Source organism: Lissotriton vulgaris, chromosome 2_1 (assembly GCF_964263255.1).
Source record: "Lissotriton vulgaris chromosome 2_1, aLisVul1.2, whole genome shotgun sequence".
Lineage (NCBI taxonomy): Eukaryota > Metazoa > Chordata > Amphibia > Caudata > Salamandridae > Lissotriton > Lissotriton vulgaris.
Window position 1 is genome coordinate 655,445,966 of NC_141687.1, and position 25,055 is coordinate 655,471,020.

Here is a 25,055-nt window from a genome sequence, read left to right on the forward strand (position 1 = left end):
CCCGTATCCTGCTTGTTCCTGGCTACCAGCTCGCTTACCCGCATAGCCCCATGGAATGCTAATGCAAAAGCGGCCCGGAATAGCACTGTCTCTGATTGAGATGAACATGTCGCAGGGAGTACGGACAGTAACAGGGCCAACCTTTCAAGACCTATCGGATGTCTTTCATCCACTCTGCAACCCTCACGGCGTTGCCACCCACGCAGCGCCTTCTGCACCAAGAAAGACGCAGTGGGATCCTGTATGCCATGGGCCCGTGCCATGAAAGAAATGGCGGCCCGGTGCCTATTGGCCGTAGCCACTGATTTGCCTGCCTGATGTAATGATAACAAAGAGTTCAGGACATACTCTTTTTGGCCCCACAGCTCCCCCCTAGCTGAACCCAAAAAGGACAAATAAGAATGGAACGCCCCTTCATAAGCCTTCCTTGTCCTGGGTGCTAAACTCTCTCCCACGAGGTCTTGTAGTCCGGGGCACCGAGAGACCAGAGAGCTTCGGGAAATGGTGCCGCCACCGGGTCCGCTGAGGGCAGAAAACCCCAGAAGGCCTGCATACGGGAACGAGAAAGTGCATCAGCTGCCTGATTTAAAACCCCTGGCACATGTCTCGCCCTAAAGTGGACGTTTAGTCTCATACACAGCAGGACAATTTCCTTCAACAGTCTCAAGATCCATTTGCAGCGTGCTGCCTGACTATTGATACACTCAACCACGGTCATATTATCAGACCAGAAAACCACAGAGCGATCACGAAAATCCTCAGGCCATGTTTTCAAGGCCACCAGGATAGGGAACAGTTCGAGAAACCCAATGTTACCCGTCAGCCCATTCTCGTGCCACCATGGCGGCCAGGTTCGTGCCGACCAATGATTACCCAGGATGGCGCCAAAACCCACGCTCCCTGCCGAGTCCGTCCACAACCCCAGCTCCACGGAGGAGACCGCTGGTTTGGTCCACACGACACGACCGTTGAAATCCGCCAGGAATGCCAACCATATGCGCATGTCCTGGCGGACCTCTGCCGAGAGCCTTGTGCGGTGGTGTCCTTCTTTAAGGCCGACCATGGCTTGAGCAATAGAGCGGGAAAAGGGGCGAGCCATCGGTATTACTCTAAGGGCAAAGTTCAGCTGACCCACAGCTTGCTGCAACTGATGCAAATTTACCTTCGTCTCACCAATACATGTTTCAAGTGATGTCTTAAACTTCGTTACCTTTTCCTTAGGCAAACGGAAGCACCTCTCTTCGGAGTCGAGCTCTATTCCAAGAAACTCGAGCGAAGTAGCCGGGCCCACTGTCTTACCTGGTGCCAATGGCACGCCAAAGCGGGTCATGAGATTACAAAATTCATTCAAAGCCTGTGCACATTCCGTGTCCCCGGCTGCCCCCAAAAATAGAAAATCATCAAGATAATGCATAACATGTGTAAACCCTGTTGTTCTTGTGAACGCCCATTGTAAAAAACTACTGAATTTTTCAAAATACGCACAAGAAATGGAGCAACCCATTGGCATACATTTATCCATGTAATAACGTCCTGAAACATGAAACCAAGGAGACGCTGATCATCTGGGTGTACCGGGAGCAACCGGAACGCCGACTCAATGTCCGACTTGGCCATCAGCGCCCCGGGCCCCAGGCGATTCAACATGGCGACAGCCTCATCAAAAGATGCGTACCGCACCGAACAAACTCCCGGGTCAATCGCGTCGTTCACCGAAAGACCCCTTGGGGCTGACAAATTATGTATCAACCTGAATTCCCCTGGGTCCTTTTTGGGGACCACTCCCAGAGGCGAACAAACAAAATTAGCAACAGGCGGCATGTCAAATGGGCCGGCAACCCGACCTCGGGTCACCTCCTTCCCAATCTTAGCTTGTACCACCGCCGTATTCTGTAGAACCGACAGTTGGTTCCTGCATTGTGCTTTACCCTGAAAATCCCCCGCCAGGATGCGGAAACCATATGAAAAACCATCTCGCAACACCCCAGCGGAGATATGATCCGGATATTCGTTCAACCAAGGAATCATTGCCATGATATCAATCGGGGTAGGGAGAGGCGCCCCTCGGACTATTTCAGACCTGTTTGGCGCCCCCTCTACTTCCCGGATCACCATTTTTGGCTCTGCACATGGTCTCAGGGTGAGAGGACTGCCCGCACCCAGTACATTCATGCCTAAACCTGCAAGATCCCTGCGGCCTAGTACATTTACCTCTGTTAAAGCTCCAGCAGACCCCTTTTTTACCTGAGTTGCCATTATTCTTTGTGTGCTGATCGTTGCTCGATCCCGCCCGAAAGGGCGTCCCAGACGAATGGCGGGCATACTCGACCATAACCCCCCCTAAAGATGGCGACTTCGCCGAGCCTGACTTCTCCATTTTCTGCCAGGAAATGGAGTCGAAACAATCCCACGTCAGGGATGAGTCGTGCTCCTTGGACTTACGAAATATGCCATCGTAATACAACCATTGATTGCCACCATATGTCCCAAAAAATTCCATGATACGTGTCGGATACACGGCTAATCCCACCAACAATTCGGGTCTACGTTCCCCCATAAGTGCAATGAACATTCCAAACGCTCTGCCCCAATTGTCGATCGACTCGTCCACCCTGAAAGCGGCCATCTTGGCGCGCCATACACTAGGATGCAGAAACTCTTTTTGATTTTTTATATGCTCGATCTCATAATGATCGGTCAACAAGGAAAACATGTTCACATATTTATCAGACCATATCCTTTCTTTTACATCCATCGGGATATGCTGAACAACTTTTTCCCTCCTTGAAGGTACCGATCCCTCCCCCGCAATCGGCAATGGCTGCTTACCTGAACCGGCCCCTGTGACCGTAGTTCCTGCCGAACCAACGCCCGACATTGGTTGTTCCACGGGAGCCTGCGGGGAAACAAAAGGAGACGGTGCCTTCGCAGCATCTTTTGATTGCCGCAACTGCTTCATTATTGCCCTGGCTTCCTCAGCCGTGGCCCCTTCGTTTTCTTTGCCTAACCATGCGCCAACTGGGCAGCCAACTCAGGAGGCATATCCTCCCCGTTCACCGGAGTGACTACCACAGGGATGGGTTGGCCCACGTCTGGGACCGGAGTCGGGGCCTCGATCGGGGGGACCGGGTGCGCAGGGGGTACTTCGGGCACCGGGGCTTCCCCCCCCATCGCTCCCTTCTTGGCCCTTCTGCCTCTCCCGCTAGGGACTACTCCCGGCAATGCCGGCCCGATGACTCTCTTAGGCCCCCCAACACCATTCATTACCGCCATCTGCTTTTTCATATCCGCCATGTCTTTCATCAGCATACGGAGCATCTGATCGGTCCCGATCCTCTTTCCGACCTTCTTGCTAGGCATCGTCCACGTATATACCTCAAAGGTCTTAAGCAGAAAGCCACGAACTCACTGAAAGAAGAAAACACACAATTAATTCTCCAAAATGGCTCTTCGTTCCGTCTCGAGCTCACGTGCAACCGGGAGGTGCAGCTTCAGAGCACAGGAACAAGAGGATGCTTCCTTGGCTTGTCGCTCCTTTTATCCTTCTTCGGGCGGGCGTGTACCCACCTCCAATCCGCCTCCAGGGCATGGCTAGCGGTGTTGGTGTCTAGGACAACCCCCTCTTGGGCGGGAAAAGGCGCGCCCCGGCTACGCCGCTTCGGGCATACCAGCCGAGACTTGCCTCCCGCCCAAAAATGGCTTCCCGGGGGGGATCGGGGTACTCCACCATACGTTCGGGGGGACCGAGTGGTCGCCCCTTTCCATTATGCTTCTGGCTTTCTTCATTGATGTAAACCTCATCTGTCCATTCACCTCGGCAAACAACTACACCAGAACCCCCCACACGATGAATGTGGAGGGGATAATCTGAAACGATGTATCTTTGAACTACACAACCAGTGCGTGATTTTCCTCCAAGCATGTTTTATGTTTGTAAGGTCATTTAGCATACTTTATTCACTTTCTGTAGATAATGTGCATCTGAAATATATCACTGTTAGAATGTTGGTCATGGGCAGCTCAGGCTTTTATCCATGCAAATCAGAGAAAAACGCTATCTGGTATGGTGGAGATGGCACCTTTTATAAAGCAGCTGTAAGAAACCGCAAAACCTGAGCTACCCAGCAGTATACCGAAAAGAAATTCTCCTTAATGGCTGAAGCAGGGATCAGATTTGACTGTGAGAGGCGTGGAGTGACATGGTTATGGAGGAGTGATATCAGACTAGAACCGGAGAACTCCATTTCGGATCTTGCGTGTAACATGAAGAGGCTATACAGTAACTTAATTGTCAGTGTCAAATTTAAATTATGCAGTAAAGAGAGGTTCCCTTTTGACCAGGCAGCATGTCAGGAGTCCGTCCGACCTAGCTAATGCGGTCCCTCTCACAGGCAATTTGATCTTCTTCGCACCCGACAAAAGCAAAGAAGCATGAGGGTTGATAACCAGTGCCATGGATCGATGCTTCGCTGAAAATGGCGGCTCTGCTGAGATCGGCGAATACCCTGCACCTCACAAGTTTGGAGCTGCGTGGCCTATGCCTGATGCTGTAAGGAATCCTTCAAACAACTCGAGTTCTGTGGAAGCGCAGCTTACATAAATGCAAAGTATGACTAATGCATGAAACTAGACAACCAGTGGTAAAACCCCTTTCGGTGTACAGAGACACGCACTGGGCGCTCTCAGTGGAACAGATTTTGCTGTGCTGTTGTGTCTGTCACCAATCTGCTTACATAAAGATGAACAACAAGATTACGTTCCTTTCCTGATGCGGGATCTCCTAGTTACCTTTCCCGTTGTGTAACCGAGCATAACGTTTACCTCTAGGCTAATTCATTATTTGCAGAGTCGAGCAGAGGGAATGAGCATGTACAAGCGCGTGCGAGAGATCCTCGCATGGCAGCAGGGGGAAGGGGGCTGACGATTCCCTCGCGGGAGCCAGTGGCGATAATTAATACTATATGGCGCTGCCGCTAGCAGCACCATATGGTATTAATTATCGCCGCTCGATCCCGCGAGGCAATCGCCCCTCGTGCACACGTTCCATTGAAGGCAAAGGAATGTGTGAACGAGTTTGCCTCAAAAAGGGTATCAACGGTTTTAGGTCTCTTTCCTAAGCAACGCATGCGCGTTGCGTAGGACGAGACCTAAAAAGTGACATTCCTATGGCGATAGAGGCTTGTAAATATTTCCCCAAATAAGTTAACGACTCGATTCGTGTTATGGCTCATAGAGCCAATCAAGACCAGAACTCAGCTCTGGTACAGCTCTTCCTGTCCGGCTTAACGCTGAAGCATCTAATTTTCTTGGAAGCCTCTGAAAACTATAAGCAATGTTAGCTCATCCGCCGATCGCAGCACACCCTCGGATGTAACTGACACTAGAAAGCATCCTAGTAGTAATGGCAATGACAATCCTGTGAGACGTGGAGAGGGGTCTGTTAGTGAGCACCACTTCCAGGAACCACAGATAGTTGATCTACCTCAAGAATCTTCCCAGTACACAGTAATATTAGGGAATGTTCCCCAACTTAAGGAACAGGATAAAGAGAAAGAGAATTATGATCAACTGAAGAATAAACTTAACCAGTGGTTCTCTAACAATCTTTATCGGGGCCAGGATGTCCTTAGGCATATAATAATGGCTCGTAGAGGTAAATCGATTTGCAATCGAACAAAAATGTGCAATGGTGATTGTATCATTGTTAATTTTAATAACCCTCGGACGGCGGAAAAAATTCTGAATGAGTCACAAAACCGTCCTTGAGAAATGGTTCCAATATAAAAGTAGGAATCAACAGCCCTTTCCTCGACCCTATCCTAGTATGGGTGAGGATAGACCTCACCAGCCATTAGAACTGGGTAATAGATTCTCTCCCTTATCTGGGCTTGAAAACTGCAATTGACTATGGGAGCAGGTGGAAAGGAGTTCAGATATAGTGAACCCTCCCGTAACCTTAAATATGCCATAGTCCAGTGTCACACAGACGATCCCGACCAATAATTTTTTATCATGGAATATTTCGGGGCTCGCTAATAAATTTAGCGACCCTATTTGGCTAGCCTTTGTGAAACAGTTTAGGATAATTAGTCTACAGGAAACATGGACGACCAATTGTAATTTCCATCTTGATGGATATAAGGCCTACTTTGTCCCGGCCATCCCCTCGGCAAATGGCAGATCAAGGGGGGGACTGATAACATACATCTCTGTTGGCATTAAGTACCAGGTCAGGATGATTTCCCATTCATATCCAGGCATTCTGGCTTTAACTCTAAGTAGGGGGCGAACTAGGTGGGGTTTACTAAATTTTTATAATTCCCCAGCTATCTCTTCTGATGACAGTAAAATTATTGTCCTGGCCGATTTTATAAGAGAACATATGGGCAATAATCTTCACAGTATGATAATTTTGGGAGATTTTAATATACATCACTGTGGAAATCCAACTACCACTAGCATTGCTGATTTAGGTTGCCACCTAATATTGGGATTCCATTTTGAACATACGACCCAAGGGGAACATCTTAATAACATGCTTATTGAATATGATATGGGAGTTGCTATGTCCCTATAAGTCCCCTGTCTACATTTATTATACCAACATTTAAAGGGAGGGGAAGTGGAACCTTTATTGATTATATATTATTTTCGGCATCCCTAGAATCAGTCCTAAGTGGATTTACCATAAGTGTTAATGAATATAGCGATCATAATCCGATATCAGTTCATATAGGAGGCTCCTTATTGGAAATTGCATGCAGGGATCCGGTAGTAGGCTCCCTGAGGACCACAGATGGTAAGCGCGGGTTAAGATGGTCTCAAATTTCACTCAATATATTTTAAAATAAGGTGAAGAATCACTGTAAGGGGGAAATAAGCCACTTGCATAACACAAGGAGTTGACTCCGGTAGTATCCTAGCGGCCGTTGCTGCTATGACCCCAAAAGTAGGGGATATGCTGACAAAAAAGGAAGGAAATAGAGCCAATCAGGGACCGAGATGGTTCAACACTAATTGTACTAAAGCAGCCAAACGCCTGGCAGAAGCGTTGACAACTAATCCTAGAAATCAACTAGATGTACTCTCCTGTAGAAATGATTACAAGCTGAGCCTTGCTAACCGTAGGGATATTATGAAAGATGAAGCCTGGAAGGAGCTGATAGACTCTAGCACATTAAAAAATAGCTCAAGGTTTTGGCAAGCTGTAAACGGGCCTCTGTTCCAATCAGACGGAGGGGATGGTTTGGTGGCACATATAAGTGAAGGGGACTGAGTTCTTTATTTTAAAACAATGTTTGATAGCCCACTTATGCATATTAATGGGACACAAAGACATGATATTGACTCAGCTATTATGTTCACCCAAAATGAGATTTTAGATGGAATCGCAGGTTTAACTTCCAATAAAGCTACTGGGCCCGATGGCATTCCTTCTGATTTATTTAAATCTGATCCCAAGTTTTGGGCACCCATTCTAGAGTCTGTTTTTAATGCTGCTATTAAAGAGGGATGCCCGGAATCGTGGGCATGTTCAACAATAGTGCCAGTATACAAGAAGGGTGATAGAAACAGCCCTCGTTGTTATCGACCTATATCCCATATTGATTCGATAGTGAAGGTGGTGGGACGTGTCGTTTTAAAAAGACTAACTGACTGGACAGATAACAATGGGATCCAATCTGACTGTCAGTATGGGTTTCGCCAGGGGTGTTCGACCGCTGCCTAGTGTCTTAATTTATGTTTAATCCTCAATAAATATACAGTAGTGCATCCTGGTTCGATTCACCTTGCCTTCATGGACTTGTCTTCTGCGTTTGATTGTGTTACTAGAACTAAATTATGGCAGTCCATGGAGGCAAGGAATGAAATGGAATGGAATGGAAAGGAGTTTTGTAAAGCGCGGACAGTTACCCTGAGGCATCCAGGCGCTGGTAGGTAGAGGAAACTTCTGCTGGGGTGGATCGCTGGTGAATGATTTTATTTAGATATTTTTTTGGTTGAAGAGGAAAGTTTTCAGTTGTTTGCGAAAGGTGAGCAGGTTCGGGTTGGATCTTAGATGGAGGGGGAGAGAGTTCCATAACTTGGATGCGTTGTAGGAAAAGCAGCGACCTCCTGCTCTGGCTCTTCGTATCTGTGGGACAACAGTTAGAAAGGCTTTCGATGAGCGGAGTTCTTTTTTGGGGTGGTAGGGGGTGATCAAAGAATGATTGATCAGCGGCCCCAATTTCCAGAAGGCTTGGTGGGTAATGCACATGACCTTGAATTTGATCCTCTCTCTAACAGGAAGCCAGTGCAGGGACTTCAGACCAGGCCCTATAGAGTTTCTACGAGGGATTCCGAGGAGGGAGTGTGCAGCGCAGTTCTGGATCCGCTGAAGTTTGTTTAGGCAGTATTCTGGGGATCCCAAATATAGGGCGTTGCTGTAGTCTATACGAGACTGTATTAGGCCCTGGATGACTACCTGTTTTGCCTCAAAAGGGAGGAGTGGTAGGATTTTTTTCAGCTGCCTAATCAGACCGAAGCAGGTTGCTGACACTTTGGTGACTTGTGTGTTAAAAGTCAGGGATTTGTATAGCCATACTCCGAGACTCTTTATGTCGTCTTTGGGTGCGGGAGGATCGCCTAGGCTAGGGGGCCAAGGAAGCTCTAGAGTGGAGGGGGCCTGAGGGCCGAGGAGCATCAGCTCGGTCTTGTCCCCGTTAAGCTTTAGGCATGAGCTTGTCATCCAACTCTTTACCTGCTCCAGACAGGGAATCAGGTTGGTCTGTGATTGCTGGCTGTCCTTATGTGCAAGGGAGACCACTAGCTGAGTGTCGTCCGCATAGGTAACGATGGTAATGCCATGCGGACGAACAATCTCTGCCAGTGGTCTCATGTATGCATTGAAAAGCGTGGGGCTAAGTGAGGAGCCTTGTGGCACCCCCTTGTGGCAAGGGGGGTTGATGTGGGACTTGTAAACTTCCTGAGAGATCTGCACCTATCGACGCGGGCTAATGTTAGGTACACTAAGGAGTTGGAGGTTACCCAGGACTTCCCTATTAAGAAAGGGGTACGCCAGGGCTGTATAATGGCACCGTTTTATTTAATTTTTATATTAATGATTTAGAAAGCACCCCGGTGGCAACCAAAGCAGACTTCCCCTATATTGAGAAGCGGGGTATATCAGTTCTGCTCTATGCAGATGATGCTGTATTATTGGCACGGACAGAACTTGGTCTGCAAACTCTATTAAATGCTTTTAAGGATTTTATGACAAAACTGGATTTAAATATAAATAGTACCAAATCATACACTGTGAGATTTGGGAAACGCTCTGAAAGGGCATTTCAGTATAGATCTGGCGGGGACATAATTCCGAGTACAAAGGTTTTTTCATACCTCGGAGTCCTTTTTGATGACCAGCTTAAATGGGACCCTTTGATCCCCCCAAAAAAGGGGGATATGGCCCAGGCAAATGCGGCAATCTTTAATTTTGCTTCAAAGGTGGCGAAAAAACCTATAGGAGCCATGCTACAGGTTTATAGAGCCAAAAGTATAGCAATAGCAAGCTATGGTAGCGAGCTCTGGGGGCGAGGTTCTACCAAGCCATTACAGATTGAAGAAAATAAGTTCCTAAAGATACTACTATGTGTCCCTCGGGGCACGCCAAATTTAGTAGCTCATGAGGAATTGGGCGTCCCTTATCTGTGTAATCTTGTGACAATGCGCCCCCTGATCTTTTGGCTGCAATGCAGGCTCAATCGGGATATCCCCCTTACTCATGCAATACTTAAAGATTGCATGTCGCTCTACAATAAGGCCCAAATTTCCTGATCAGTACTTAAAAAATAGTTTTGATCAACTGGGAAGGGGTATTTTATTTAACAACCCAGAATCCATTTTGAAGAAGGATATTGTATTAATCAAGACTGCTTTTCTGACTCAGAATAGACTAGATAGGGAGGCCGCAGAGTCCATGAAACCATGTGTCCGGGCCTATCTCCCCCTTATGACGTCTCTGTCTGTAGAACCATATCTCTTGGGAACACTTACCTAACAGGAAATGTTCTTATTAACGAGGTTATGGATGAACACCTTCCATCTTTTGCTGGCTACACCAAAGGTGACTTCCAGAGGGCAGGTGTTAACCCCTTGTAGTTGTGATGGGAATTCCCCACAGGATCTGTTACATTTTATGTTTCTCTGCCCATTATATTCTGATCTTAAAAAACTCTTTTTGGTACCAATTTTAAAGAAAATGAATTTTAAACAAATCAGACCTTCATTGATATTTCTACAATTATTGCCCATTGATTGTATATATTTTATTGTTAGCTTTTTAAAGTCCACTGTGAAATCAAAATATTTTATGGATATTTAATGTACTTAACTGACTCCTCTCCCTTTTTACTGTAATTATAATATTAATCAGACATACCTTCCCATTGCTGAATATTTGTTATATGTATGTGTGACTTTTATGGATTTATAACCTAAATCCGAATAAAGATATTTTGATTGATTGAAGTTAACGACTCGATTCGTGTTATGGCTTATAGAGCCAACCAAGACCAGAACTCAGCTCTGGTACAGCTCTTCCTGTCCAGCTTAATGCTGAAGTATCTAATTTTCTAGGAAGCCTCTGAAAACCATTGCATTAAACAAGCATTCTACTTGAGAGATGCAGCACCCAGACAAGGTTTAAAATATGTCAGCGTTTGGAGGTGGTCGACAACAACCCACATTTTTAAGGGGGATGGGATTTCTTTTTCACAGTCAGGTTTGAGCAAGAGAAATAAGAGGAAGAGAAAGCGAACAAAAAAAAACTGTTACACTGGGGAAACGCAGAAATGATGAGAAAGAACCAGTGAGAGTGAGATAAAAAGACAGGCAGTCTCATTCACAAACCTTATCTTTGCGGTTCCTTAGAATAAATAAACCAGATAGGAAGATTGCATAGAAGAAAATTGAGGAACCCGACGCCAGTCAACGAAAAAATCAGATTAAAACTGCAGTTTACTAACCCCCAGATTCATCATGGTCATGTTTTGCGAGTCCTTAATAGCGAATTTTAAGGATTCGCTATTAAAGACTCGCAAAACAGAATGCATGTAGAAATTGCAATATTTTATGCGATTTCTACTGCTTCCTTATTTGCGATTCGCTAATTGCTAATCGCAAATAAGGAATGGCTTTTCCATTCATTCCTATGGGCCTAAAGGAATGGGCCCCAAGGAATGAATGGGGAGTCATTCCTTATTTGCGATTAGCAATTAGCGAATCGCAAATAAGGAAGCAATATCAAGGGTGCTCCCCTGAAATGGTAATGTACACTGGTGTTGCACACACACATGTCCAAAGGACATGTGAGTGTAACATACAACTTAGAAAAATGCACTAAAGTGCATTTTTCTAAGTTTTCGCTATGTACCACGTAGTTAGACTTCGCGGTAAACAGCGGCCCCAGATTGCGAATTCGCAATTTTTAAATGGTTCATGAAGTGCATTTAAGGAATCTCAAATTGAGATTCCTTAAATGCAATTAATCGCAATTTAGCAATTTCTAGAATTGCGATCTTTGCATTTGGGATGATGAATCCCAAATGCAAAAATAGCGCTCACAAAGGGCCAGATTCTCACAATCTGGCTCTTTGCGAGCCGATTTTGGCTTGATGAATCTACCTGTAAGTGACTTCAAACCTGGCTTTTCGACATCAATTTGTAAATGGCTCTCCATAATTCAGTTGTGAGGCAATACTGCCACACGGTGGCGATTTCTTAAAACGTTGCCAAATGTTCTGTTTATATGAATTGCCCAAAAAAATATATACATGCCTCTACCAAGCGGAAATAGGACCATCTGATGTCCGACAGAACATACAATCTGTTTTTTTAAAACATTGTCATACGTTGCAGTATTTTGGAGATTCTTAGCTGATGCATCGCGAGACGTTGTAACTTAGAAAGGATAGTGAAAGAGTCTATGACACTTCACCTTTCCTGGCCGTGTCCTGTAGTACAGGATTTGTTCCTGCAGACGAGCACAACAATGATGTACTAAAATGACACGTCCACTAGCTAGCCTGTGGAAACGCTTAAAAAACATGAGTGATCTCTAAAGAATGATGTCTAAAACTGCAATCAAATTTTTCCTGGCACTGTCAGACAGTATCAATTAAATATCAAATGGAGTGAATTTAGATGAAATATTACATCATACGAACACGAAAGCATGAATGTTCATAACGTCAGGTATTGTTTATTGTTAGGGTAAGATATTTCATTTTTTTTCAGGGTAGGTTTGTTTTCAGAACTAAAACATACATTTTATAGAAATGAATGAGAATTTCAGCGATAAACATATTTTACAAACACACATTTACTAATCTAACTCCACACTGGCTTTGATAAATCAATCAATCAATTAGGGGAATTGTAAGAGCGCTACTCACACGTGAGGGTCTCACTGCGCTGGGTGGGGGGGGAGGAGGGGATTGTAAGCAGCTCAATTTAGTCAAAGAGCCAGGTCTTGAGTATCTTCCTGAAGATGTTCAGGAAGGGGGCGCGCCTGATGTTGATCAGGAGCTCTTTCCAGGTCTTGGCCGCGATGTAGGAGAAGGCTCTTTCACCTCTTCTGGCTCTGCAAATGTGCGGGGTTTCGGAGAGGGCGAGGTCGGCGGATCAGAGGTTTCTCTTGGGAATGTGGAAGGAGATTCTCTCATTGAGGTATAGGGGTCTGGTGTTGTAGAGGCATTTGTAGACGTGGGTGAGTATCTTGAAAGTAACTTTCTTCTCAACGGGGAGCCAGTGGAGGTTCTGCAGGTGTTGGGTGATGTGTGTCATGTCGAGGGATGCAGAGGACGAGTCTGGCTGTGGCGTTCTGTATGGTCTGGAGCTTGCGGAGCAGAGACTTGGTGATCCCGTCGTAGAGTGCATTTCCATAGTCCTGTCTGCTGGTAATGAATGTGTGGGTGATAGTCTTCCTTGATTTGTGGAGACCCATTTGAAGGTCTTTTGGAGAATGCAGAGCGTGTTGAAGCAGCTGGAGGTGAAGGCGTTGACCTGTCAGGTCATGGAGAGGGAGGAGTCGAGTATGATGTTGAGGTTTCGGGCATGGTACGTGGGAGTGGGAGGGCTGACGAGGGCGTTGGGCCACCAGGTGTTGTCCCAAGCAGAGGGGGAAGGTCAAAGGACGAGGACCTCTGTCTTCTCCAAGTTGAGCTTCAGGCAGCTGCGGCTCATCCAGGATGTGACGTCCTTCATTTCTTCCTGGAAGTTAAATCTGGTGGTGATGGGGTCCTCGGTGAGGGAGAGGATGATTAGGGATTATCTCAGGACCTCAGACACTAGCGCCATGAAACCCTTGGGTGTACGTGCGCTCTACAAATAACCAATAACATAACATAACATAACATGAGCTGGATGGCGTCGGCCTAGGATACTATGCTGAGTCTGTGCTGTCTGATGTTGGCAGTGAGGGGGGTCATGTAGATGTTGAAGAGCGTGGAGCTGAGCGTTGATCCTTGGGGTACTCCACAGTTGATATCCGTGGGTTCGGAGAGGAAGGGTGGCAGTCTGATTCTTTGGGTTCTGCCAGTGAGGAATGAGTGGACACAGTTGAGGGCGGTTCCTTGTTTGACGGCGTCATGGAGTCTGGCGGTGAGTGTGTGGTGGGAGACAGTGTTGGACGATGCAGAGAGGTCGAGTAGGATGAGGGCCGTGGTGTGTCCTTCCTCTAGGAGGGTGCGGATGTCGTCTTTGGCGGTGAGTAGAATGGTCTCATGCTGTGGTTGCTGCAAAATCTGGACTGGGAGGAGTCGAGGATGGAGTTTTCTTCGATGAATTATGTTAGTTGTGTATTGACGGTCTCCTCTGTGACTTTGGCTGCGGATGAGAGGAGGGAGATGGGTCGGTAGGTCTTGAGATCCGTGGGATCTGATGAGGGCTTCTTGATCAGGGGTCTGACTTCTGCGCATTTCCAGTCATTGGGAAAGATGCCGGTCTTGAAGGTGGAGTTGATGGTGCATCGTAGTTCTGTGGCAGTGGCAGCTTTGTAGAAGATGTGCGGCAGGCACGGGTCAGTGGGGGCCCCCGAGTGGATGCCTTTCATGATCGAAGTGGTGTCTTTGGTGGTGACTGGGGTCCAGGAGGAGATGATGGGCTGGCTGTCCTTGCTGCAGGAGAAAGTGGTTTTGGAGTTAGCTGTCTGGTAGTTGAAGTTGTCATAGAGGCCCCTGATTTTCAGATGGAAGTTGGATCGGAGCTTGCTTGAGAGGTCCTGGGAAGGGGTGATGTTGTGGTTTCGCTGGGAGGGGGGGGGGGCATGGTGAATTCCTGGATGATGCTGAAGAGTTCCTTGGAGTTGCTGGAGTTGGCGAGGATCTAGTTTTGGATGAAGGTCCTTTTGCTGGATCTGATGCGCTGGTGGTATTCCGTCATGGCATTCTTGTAGGTGGTGCGATCTTCTGGCATTTTGCTGTTTCTCCAGTTCTTCTAGAGACATCTGCAGCTGCGTCTGGAGTCTTGGAGGTCAGCGGTGAACCAGGAGGCCTTCTCAGGGCGCCGTCTGTTGGGGTTACATAGGGGTGAAAGCCTGTCTGCGCAGTTGGAGATCCATCTTTTGAGATCTTTGGCTGGGGGGTTGCCATTGGTGGGGGTGGTGGGAACATCGCGGTTGAGGGTGGAGTGGAGCTGCTCCTCAGTGACTTTGCTCTACTTCCTTCGTGGAGGCTGTGGTGCAGGTTTTGGCAGCGTGGGTTTGTCGATGACTAGGGTATGCACCTAAGCTCGGCAGAACCCACCACTCTAGTCAGGGTAAGGGAGTTACACACCCAAGATAACCCCTGCTAATCCCCATGTTAGTTTGGCCAGAGCAGTCAGGCTTATCCAAGAGGCAATAGGTAAAAAGTTTGCCTAACATGCACACCAGTGACAAAATAAATACGCCACAAAAGAGACTCCACACAATAATATATAAAACTATATTTCTGTATTACCTATAAACATAGACCAAATTCACATAAATCATAGATACTGTGCAAACTATAGAAATTCTGGAATAGTACTCATTATCCTGACAGTACAAGAATCAAAACGACATACATAAAAATATCAGGGCATGAAATGCAGCAGATTAGTGAGAAGAAATACACAAGACTTTCCATATATCACTAATAGTACATAAATCACCAAATAACACCAGAAGCCCATAGGGTGCAGCAGATCTGCACTCCAATTACATTCTGTATGGTCATTGAACTTCCCCATGCTGGGCACAGAAGCGCCTGCTCAACTGTTACTGGTATTATGGTAATTTGGGAGCTCCTGCGCTCCTCTTGGTGTTACTGCAATATTGTCAGGCTGGTTCCCTAACTCTAGCAAACTCCAGATTGAGGAGCCTCTGTCGAGGACTCTTTCCCGTAATTTGGACAAACAAAGATCAAACGGCTCCAAGATAGGTGTCATCACTGTGGGGGGGGGGCACACACTGCCATATTCCATTGGGAGGCCTCGCTGGGTCCCTCCATAGGCAGGTTAGGCACATGCTGCTGCCCATGAGCATGGTGCAGCTGCTGAACACAACAGCCAGCCTTCCGATATAGCCCAGGCTGCCTGAGAGGAGACGTGGGACAAACTCCCCCACCCGGGGCCTGACTCACCCTCAGTGCTCCTGGGGTGACGAGAGCGGTCCTTACATCCTTGGGGACCTGCTCATGCAGCAAGTTGCAGAGCACCAGGCCAAACTCACATTGTGCTGCTCTGGAGATGGGGCCAGACTGACGGGCTTTGTGTGCCTGGCCCATCCCTGCCTACTTGATAACGCTCTTGTAGCAGTAAGGTGGTGCGGACGTCACTGGTGACTTCTCAGTTGCCTCAGCAATTAGTCTGTTGGGCGTGTTGGTTTGGTCTTCCTTCCTCAGTGCAGCGTGTGCAAGAACCAATGCCAAGTCAGAGACAGAACACCCGACCACACTACCATATTAAATGCTCAATCCTTAGAGGAGGAAGGCTCTGCGCTGCTCACATAAATAAAGTGCCCACCACACGCCAGTTCCTGGTAGCAGATAAGGGCAAAATGTAGGGTTTACCAAACTCTTCACAAACTAGCAGTCGGCAATGGGGTCCTCTATGTTGCTGGGATTTCAGCAATACTGGGTGGGAGGAAGCAAGCCCACAAGCCCCTAGAGATTACTGAAGGGAACAAAGGCAGGGAAACAGGCAGCAGGCTAGCACATCAAGTTGCTTAGCAAAGTGACAGTCCCTCCAGAAGCCCAGCAGGCCACCACAGCAAGCACATTGTCAAAATGATGGTTCCTCTTGGCAGCACAACAGTCCCTGGCAATGTGCAGCATGTAGAGCCAGCAGCATCTGTTTACAAGTCTCATGCAGTGTCTAAGATGATGGGGTCAGAGCCCCCGTACTTATACTCAAAATGTCTTTGATGTGGAGATAATTTCAAAAGATATCTTAGAAGTGCACAGCAGCCCCTTTCCACCCCAGTCCTGGCTTCAGACATCAGTAAGGTATAAACGAATCCTGTGAGTGCAAGATACAGCCTAAACAAATGTAATTGTGCCCAGTCTCCCTCTCTCCCAGCCCAGGAAGGCCATTCAGTATGTAGATGTAACCCTGATACACAGGGATCTTCACTTGAGGCCATCCCACATGATAAGTACCATAACGAGCTACCTCTCTTATGAGGGACTGTCTCAGAATCCCCTACCCCAAGACCACTCAAGAATATTTATTGTGGGCTGGAATGGGGAGGGCTAGTGGCAAATCACAAATCTCCAGTGTGGCATGTGCCTTCCTACCAGGCCATAGTCAGAAAGGCCCACACACCACCAGGCCCTTTAATGTGGGCTCAGTCGCCTCCCAACACCACCAATGCTGAGGCAGCCCTCCCCACCGCTACTCTCCTTCAGTCCTCAGCAGGATTCCTCAGACCTCAGACCATATGTGTTCCAGTGTCACTGATATGCAAGCTGGAGCTTGGCCACAGCAGAGATTGCTCCAAAGATCCCCACTTACGTTAGCAGATCCCTTTAGTGCCAGGCCCTGCACCACACGGCCTGCTCTGCCATGGGGTCCCAAAGGATAACAGGTGCTCACGGTACCCAGTTGCATCAAAGTTACTCACAGCATTTCCACACAGCTTGCAGAGAGAAGCTCTTGCATTCACTTCAGGATTTAAAGAGGATTATCGTGGGTGCGGTCCAGAGCTAGTCTAGCCAGAGACGACCATCCTGGCATCCTTGCCGAAGAAGACTGAAATGCCAGAAACCGGTCCCCGGTAGCTTGTCTCCTTTCTGGTGAAGAATTGGCTTGGTAGTTTAGTCTGCCCTGTTCCCATGATGCACTGGGCCAGGGACAGACTGATTTGCATATAGCCAGGTTCTGAGCTGGGATGGGGCAGTGAGATAAATAACGGTGATGGATCAAGCCCTGATCTTTGGACTGGGTAAGAGTGGTCTGTTTAACTCAGACACTCTGTTCATCACCACCCCCTTTTTGTAAATCATCCTGGCAGCTTAGCCACACACCCATGAACGTAACATTTAGTTCATCAAAATTAGAAACTACACCTTTACAAACATGAAAGCAAAAATTTCCAAAGTCTCAGTTGTTTATTGCTAGGGCAGATATTTCGATTTTTTTCAGGATAGGTTTGTTTTCATAATTTAAAGAACAACCAAAGCAAACTTTAGGGCCTTTACAGCCAGATTCATCAATGTCAAATTCTGCGATTCCTAAATTGCGAGAAAAATCGAATCGCAATTTAGAAATCGCAGAATGGCATTCATGAAAATTTGCAAAAGAAAAAAGCGATTCGCAATCGGCCACAATCGCCGATTACGAGTTTCCTAAAATCGGAAAAAAATCGCAGATACGTCCGATACCCGTGTTGAAATTGAGATCTCACAATTACCGAAATCGCTAATTGCGATCTCGCTAATTGCGAGATCGCAAAAACAGGAATTCACATTCTGAGCACAGTGATGACATCACAACCAGGAAGTAGGCAGGTTCCACCCTCATTCAGCAGTGAGAGCCTGAAGTGGAAGCAGCATTGCCAGAGCTCCCCTCCAGAGTGCCTACAGGTGAAATCCAGGAGACACCCCAGTGCACACCATGTCACAGGAAGCTGCAGGTGAAACTTCCACAGGAAGAAAAAGGAAAATAAAATTTTCCAAGCAAGAGCTCGAATATTTGATAGAGGGAGTGTGCAAGGACCACAACCGCCTCTTCGGGAAAGACTCGAGAAGGGTGCCTGAGGCCGATAAAAAGAGGATTTGGGTGTGCATCCGCGCAAAAGTGAATTCTGTGGGGGTGACCCAGTGCTCTGTGGATGAGTTGAAAAAACGATGGTACGACCTCAGAGGGCGGGCAAAGGAGATGATCGCAGAGAGGCTGGGGGAGTGTGTTGCGACAAGTGGAGGGGAGCCCACTGTTCCACCAAACACACCACTCGAGGACCAAGTAGAGGACACCATTAATCCGCAGGCATGCGTGGGGGTGATCCAGCTGGACTCCTCCCGACCCACCCAAGATACCAAGGTAAGTGCCATGCGACTGCGACCCCCTGTCTCCTGACAATGGCCATGACTCCAGATCATCCCATTTCAAACCCCGGTCATGCAGCCAAAGCACACCACAAAAGCGCTATTGCATTGTGGGACATGTAGTCTGACCACGATTACCATCTAGCCCCATACAGCCAGACCTGTTTAGTGAGAGTCAATCCTGCAGCGAGTCAGGGAATGGTAGCCTGCATGCATGTAGGAAGCTTAAATGTGGAAGAAACATGTCACTAATCAACATCCATATTACATCACAGGTGGCGCTGAAGTCCCCAGTACGGACAGCGATGCCCTGCAAATTGAGGATATAACAGAGGACACTGAGGGAGACTTACATCTATCCCCATAGCCAGGACCATCAGGGCAAGCTACCACCACCTGCCCCTGTGGACAGTGCCACCTCTGCGACAACAGGCGCAGCAGTACCACAGCGAGTGACTCAACCACCAGTGGGGCTGACAACACCAGCAGCAGCACGCCGACAAACCCGCCGCTCTGTGGCTGTGAGTAGCCAGTCAAGCGGATTGGTGAGGGAGCAGCGCAATACCACTTCCCGCGCTGGCAGGGGATTGAATGTGCGGCCAGGTGGGCTCTCTATTGAGCGCCGTATGCTCCACGTCCACCAGACACAAGCCCGTCATCTTGCGGCTATACATCTCCAGCTGAACAAGACCGCCAGGAATATTGGTCAGATGTCAGACCGCATGGAGAGGATGACAGCTGCTATGGAGGCCAACACACAGGTCATGTACAACCAGCGGGACATTAACCGCCGCAGACACCGGCAGCTGCTGACCCGCCTGCCAGCATACACGAGGTCCAATTATATTATTGGCAACGCGACCTCCCAGCTCTCACGACGTTCCTTGGCCATGCAGGTCCAAATGGTCCAGTGCTGTCAGGACTTCGCGGGAGCTCTGTAGCAAGTGACAACAGCAGTACAGGGCATGCAAGCAACTGTCCATGGCCAGGCGGGGGTGGGGGGGACGACACTAGTGAGGCTAATTCCAGCCATAGTAGCCAATCCGTGCCACTGGTGGTAGCACCCCACCGCAGCAGCAGGCCCTCTGCTGCCTCACGGCCGAATCAGGAGGAGGATGTGGAAAGAAGGTTGGGAGCATCTGCCCGTAGGCGGCATTGAACATTTGATTAGTACCATGAGGGGCCATGCTGCTGCTACAAGCATGCCCTCCTCAAGAACATGGGACATATGACGCAATATGGCAATCATGTAACAGTTTGGGGAATCCCCACTTTATTGTGCTATAACAATAACAAATATTCTGTCTAACTTAATCTGACTCATGTCATTATTACGATTGTCATGCATGAGTGAAGTAATGGGTGTGGGGAGTGGATGCACTAGAAATAGTTCATGCTGATTTGGTTACGTCGCCTGTGTCCTTCTGCAGGATTCTCCCCGCGTGCATGACGCATATGCGCAGGTGGTCGGTTGTTAAGTATGGGCGGAATTTTGCGGATTTTCGGTAAATTCGCAATCCGCGAGATTCGCGAATCTCCCGCAAAATCCCCAAATCCGCGAGCAGCGGATTTTATGGCTTGCTCGCACTGTTCGCCTGAGTTCGCGGCTTCCCAGTACAACTTCGCGCCCCGCGAATAAGCGCTAAATTGCAGAAATACGATCTTAGCAAAACTGAAACTACTTACCAGGTTCAAAAGTTCAGGCTCATCATTAGTAGCCATTTCCTGTAGAGCTTCCCGAGTGGCCCCTCCAGAGTTCAGTTGCCTACTTGCAACTATTATGTGACCCTGCTCTGAACCTCAGAATAGTTACACATATGCCACAAAGGTCCTGAATTACAGCTAAGGGAGACAAGCAGGAGCCAGGCTGGAAGTTCAAATCCATTAATCAGCCCCTAATTCATTATTGTCAGTTGGGGCAGGGCAGGTGTTGTAACTAATTTTGCAACAATGGAAGCACTTAACAAGTGCAAAAGATCACTAATCAGGAAGCACTAAGGAAGCAGGTGCCAGCTAAAAAAATATTCTGGGACACATTAATCAGCCCCAAATTAATTCAGGTCACTTGAGGCAGGGAAGGTGTGCTTTGCTTTGCCACAATAATGTACACTGACTGGACAACCAGAGGGTGCTGTGATGAAACAGAGGGTGGCATGGGTGGGCCAGAGGGTGTCATGAGTAGTCAGAGAGTGGCAGTGGTGACAGAGAGTGGCAGTGATGAAGAATAGTGTCCCAAAACTTGCGACCCGACAGGTAAGTTCGCGTTTGCGAAATTGTACAAAACCCTCGCGAACTGGCAGAAACCCGCGCGAACACACACATAAAAAAAATCCGCAAATTTGCGAGAATTCGCGGATTTTGCGAATTGCGAGTTCGCAAATCCGCAAAATTCGCGAACGCGAGATTCGCAAAATTCGCCCATGCTTATCGGTTGTCCCCTTCTGACTCACTGCCTGAGATATCTACAGGTATCCTGCGCTTGGTAGCAATGTTGTGGAGGATTGCACACACGGCCACGATGCGGCAGCAGACCTCTGACTCGTATTTGATGGCCCCACCAGTCTTGTGCAGTATGCGGAATCTGCTCTTCAAAAGGCCAAATGTCCTCTCAATGCAATTTCTTATGCGTATGTGTGCAGCATTGTAACGCCGTTGCTGTGGTGTTGCAGGGTTGAGGTATGGGGTGAGGAGGTACTCACGGAGAGCGTATCCGCCGTCACCTAAATGATAGGAGCAGAGGGTGATTGCCTGTTCAGGGCAGCTACATTATCACAGTGTACTATTGTGGGGCATGTGTACTTACCTAGTAGGTGTCCTTCCCCAAAGTCTCCCCTGGCCAGTCGTGTGTGAATGCCGCTGTGTCGGAATATGAAGGAGTCATGTGTGCTCCCCAGGTACTGTGCCACTATGTCCGTGATGATTGTCTTAGCCTTGCACACCATCTGGATATTGAGAGAGTGGTAGGACTTGTGGTTGCAAAACATGTATTCCGTTTGTGCTGGTGGGCAGATGTGGATGTGGGTACAGTCAATGCATCCTATTACATGTTGAAATTGTGCTACATTGTAAAATTGTAGCTTGGTGTCATTCAAGTCCTGTTGGCTGGTCGGGAATGAGATGTAGTGGTGTAGCCGGGTCAGCATGGCCTCCAGGAAACTCCTTAGGCAGCGGGACATGGTGGGCTGGGATATCCCCCCTGCAACAGCGACTATCCCCTGGAAGCTTCCGGAGGCCAGAAGGTGCAGGCTGCACAATACCTGGACATGGGTGGGCACGGCATTGGTCCTCCTTGTTGGGTGCTGCATCAGTCCTGGCATTGTGAGAGTCCTCATGCTCCAGCTGCATATCCTTAAGTGTGTTTGGTCAGGCCTGCACCTGTTGGTAGTTTGTAAACGTTTAAAAAAAAAAAAGATTTCCTTACTGGTTATCACCTAGTTTGGGTTCTCCTTAAATTGCGTGTCGCAAATAGTGATTTTCGGGATTTTCGCATTTTGCGATTTTTCATGAATAGCGATTGTATTGCGATTTCGCAAATTGATTAGCAGATTCCATGGTTTCTCACAATTTCAGAATCGCAAATGGGCTTCTTCCAGGATTCTGCAAATTTATTCGCAATTTTTCTTTAGCGAATTCGCATTTTTAGAGATTACACTGTCATGAATTCCTTTTAATCAAATTGCGATCGTAATTACTTATTCGCAGCTATTGCGATCGCAATTTGGCTTCATGAATCTACCTGAATATTTCTCTATTACATTTTAAATATACTGACCTTGCAGATGTCGATTTGTATGTTTCATGGCATTCAGATCAGCCAAAATATTTTCTTTCTGTAGCCATTTCTCCTTCATACGTTCTTCCATTCGTTGTACGGCTAAAAAAGAACAGAACAATGTTCATAATATTTACAAATCAGACGAGTAAAATAGATGTTATTTTTCTGAATTCACAAAGATTCCAAATTATTGCTGTGTTCAAACAAATTTAAAGAGCTTGTTTAAGATGGAAAGCTGGATTGTATTCTTCTAGAATCAACATTTGGAAACCGCTTAGCAGCATCTAGGAATGAGCTTACTCACCTAACCAGAACCACTGGTATTGGCAATGTGTATGCACATGAATCAACCATTTACTGTCCCAGGATACGGGGATGGCATTATGTACTGTGGGGCAGATTTATGTCGGACTTGCTGCACTATTGCGCCGCCGTTGCGTCACTTCTGTGACGCAGCGGTGGCGTAAACCCTGCGCCATATTGCGGCACACTTACATTGTGACACATCTATGGAGATGCGTCGTAGTGTAAGGCCCTGCGCCACATGAAACCTGCGTCAGGTTTCATGTGGGCATTTCCAAACAGGGGGGGGGGGCGTTCCGTCGCAGGAACGCCCCTGAAAAGTGACTCAGTGAAATCTACAAGCTTGTCGATAGGGTTGGATTTCAGTTCCATTAAATAGGTTGTGAACTTCGAGGGTGCAAGGAGAGGACTCAAACCATTGGTTCGAACACCGAGTCAATGGATTAGGATGCAGATTTCCACAGCTTAGTCCACCCTGCAGGTAAAGAGCACAAGTTTGCTCGACTGGGTTTAAAGAGTCATCTTATGCTAAGTTTTAAGGAGACTAGTTATTGGGGATTTTTATGTTGGCAACATAAACAACTTCTTCAAATTCATGCTATAGAAGAGACTCGTATGAGAGAAATCAGACTCAAGGCACCCATGTGCATTGCTAGTTATTTTCTATTTTTGTAGATGCCTTTCACATTCGTTTCGCGCTAATGTACTTCATGAATTATGGTATTGTGTGTTTACTCAGTGAGGATCAATCAGGCCTGTACAGGTGGTCTACCTTTTGCTTTTTCATACAGGTAATGGCGGAAATTATAATAATCCACATTTGTAAAGCGCAAACAATCACCTGTAAAGGTCTCTAGGCGCTGGGGGCAGTCGGAAGATTAACCAAGCTTTTGCCCAGATTCACATGGTGCTGGGCTAATCTGCTGCCGGTGCTGGGGATCGAAACGTGATCCCCACATTCCGGAGTCAGTCGCCCTGGCCGCGGCGCCACACCTCTTCCAAATGATAAGGTGGGGGAAGAGATAATTATTTGGTTACTTGTCGGCACCACTCATTGCAGTCTTAATGTCCTAAAACCGTGCTCCAGATGAGCAAGTACACTGTCCTTGTGGTTGTGGCTCAGTGACCATTTAGGGTGTTTTAGGGGTAAGCGTGCATAGTCCCTATCAGAGGAAGAGAGGGGTTTAACTTAAATCTAGTTAAAGATGTGGGCCTCTTCCATAACGTTTTTGCACAACTAACTCAGGCTTTGCAGTTCATGTAGCTTTATATACGAGAGCATAAAGACGTTTGACTGTCAGGAAAGTTATTTTAGCTTTTCATCTCTTCGTCGCGCAGATATTTCAGAGTGAGTAAATGTAATCTTGTGGTGGGGAGTGGGCATTCTGCTGGAGGGATGCCCTAGAAGTTTAGGACCATACACAAACCTAGAAACACAACACTGGATTCTTGTTTCCAGTCCTGGGAGGACCTCGTCATTCAGTCTGGAATGGCATGGTGTGCAAAAAAATTATAGATTTAGGCCTGATCTCTGTCCTGGGGTGAAGGTTTGACTTTGTTCAATATTCCATCCACCAATTGTTGTTTTTGCATTTGTGGCCCTAAGTGAGAAGGGTATGCCCAGATATGGGCCCCATGTTCACCATGCCTCTGGAGTCAACTAGCCTGGCTGATGAAGGGTGATGCCCCGACCCCAGTACAGGATGCTTCTTTCCTGTCCAGGGAGGATTTGGCCTGGCAATTCAGGCTGGACTGTTCCCATGGGGAGCAAGGTCAAGAATTGCATATGGCTGCGTCTAAACTGGAATTGCATATGTGCAAAAACATAATGTAATTAGGCCCATATCTCTGTATTGGGGGGAATGTTCGACATTGTTCAGGATTCCGCCCATCAATTGTTTTTGCATTTGTCGCTCCAACAAAACCGTTCCTTGGATGCTGGTTTCTGGTCCAGGGAGGACCTGGCCTTGTAATTTGAGCTGGACTGTTCCCATGGAGAGAGGGTCAAGACTGATTTGCATATGGCTGGGTCTAAACTGGATGGATTTAGGTCCAGATCCCTGTACTGGGGGAGAATGTTTGATATTGTTAAACATTCCATCCATCAATTGTTATTTTTGCATACACAAACCTACACATTTTCCAATCTGTTTTCTCATTGTGGAAATGACTGGATATGTACTCCCATCAAGAACAGGAATAAATGTTTTTCCTGAGTGGGAAGAGGAAAGGAACAGCCTCCAAAATGGCGAGTGTGTATGGGAATAAAGGATAAAGTAAGGGATGAAACATTTTCCCTACCGGAAAAACGAGATCAAAAGTTAGTAAGGGCATTTGCTGTGTTTTAATTTTGCCTATATTAATATACATGTGTATACTCTTGCATTCAAAAATGGAATAATCAAAACATTTCCAAAATTTAAACTTGAAAC

General features: G+C 47.3%; 1 protein-coding gene across 1 annotated transcript in view; it reads right to left on the reverse strand.

Moving 5' to 3' along the window:
* DCDC1 (doublecortin domain containing 1) overlaps positions 1-25,055 on the reverse strand; it is a 1,639,395-nt gene that overhangs the window by 86,302 nt on the left and 1,528,038 nt on the right. The window contains exon 34 of the mRNA XM_086955816.1: positions 22,318-22,419. Coding sequence (XP_086811942.1) covers positions 22,318-22,419 — 102 coding nt within the window. The remainder of the gene's footprint in view (positions 1-22,317; positions 22,420-25,055) is intronic.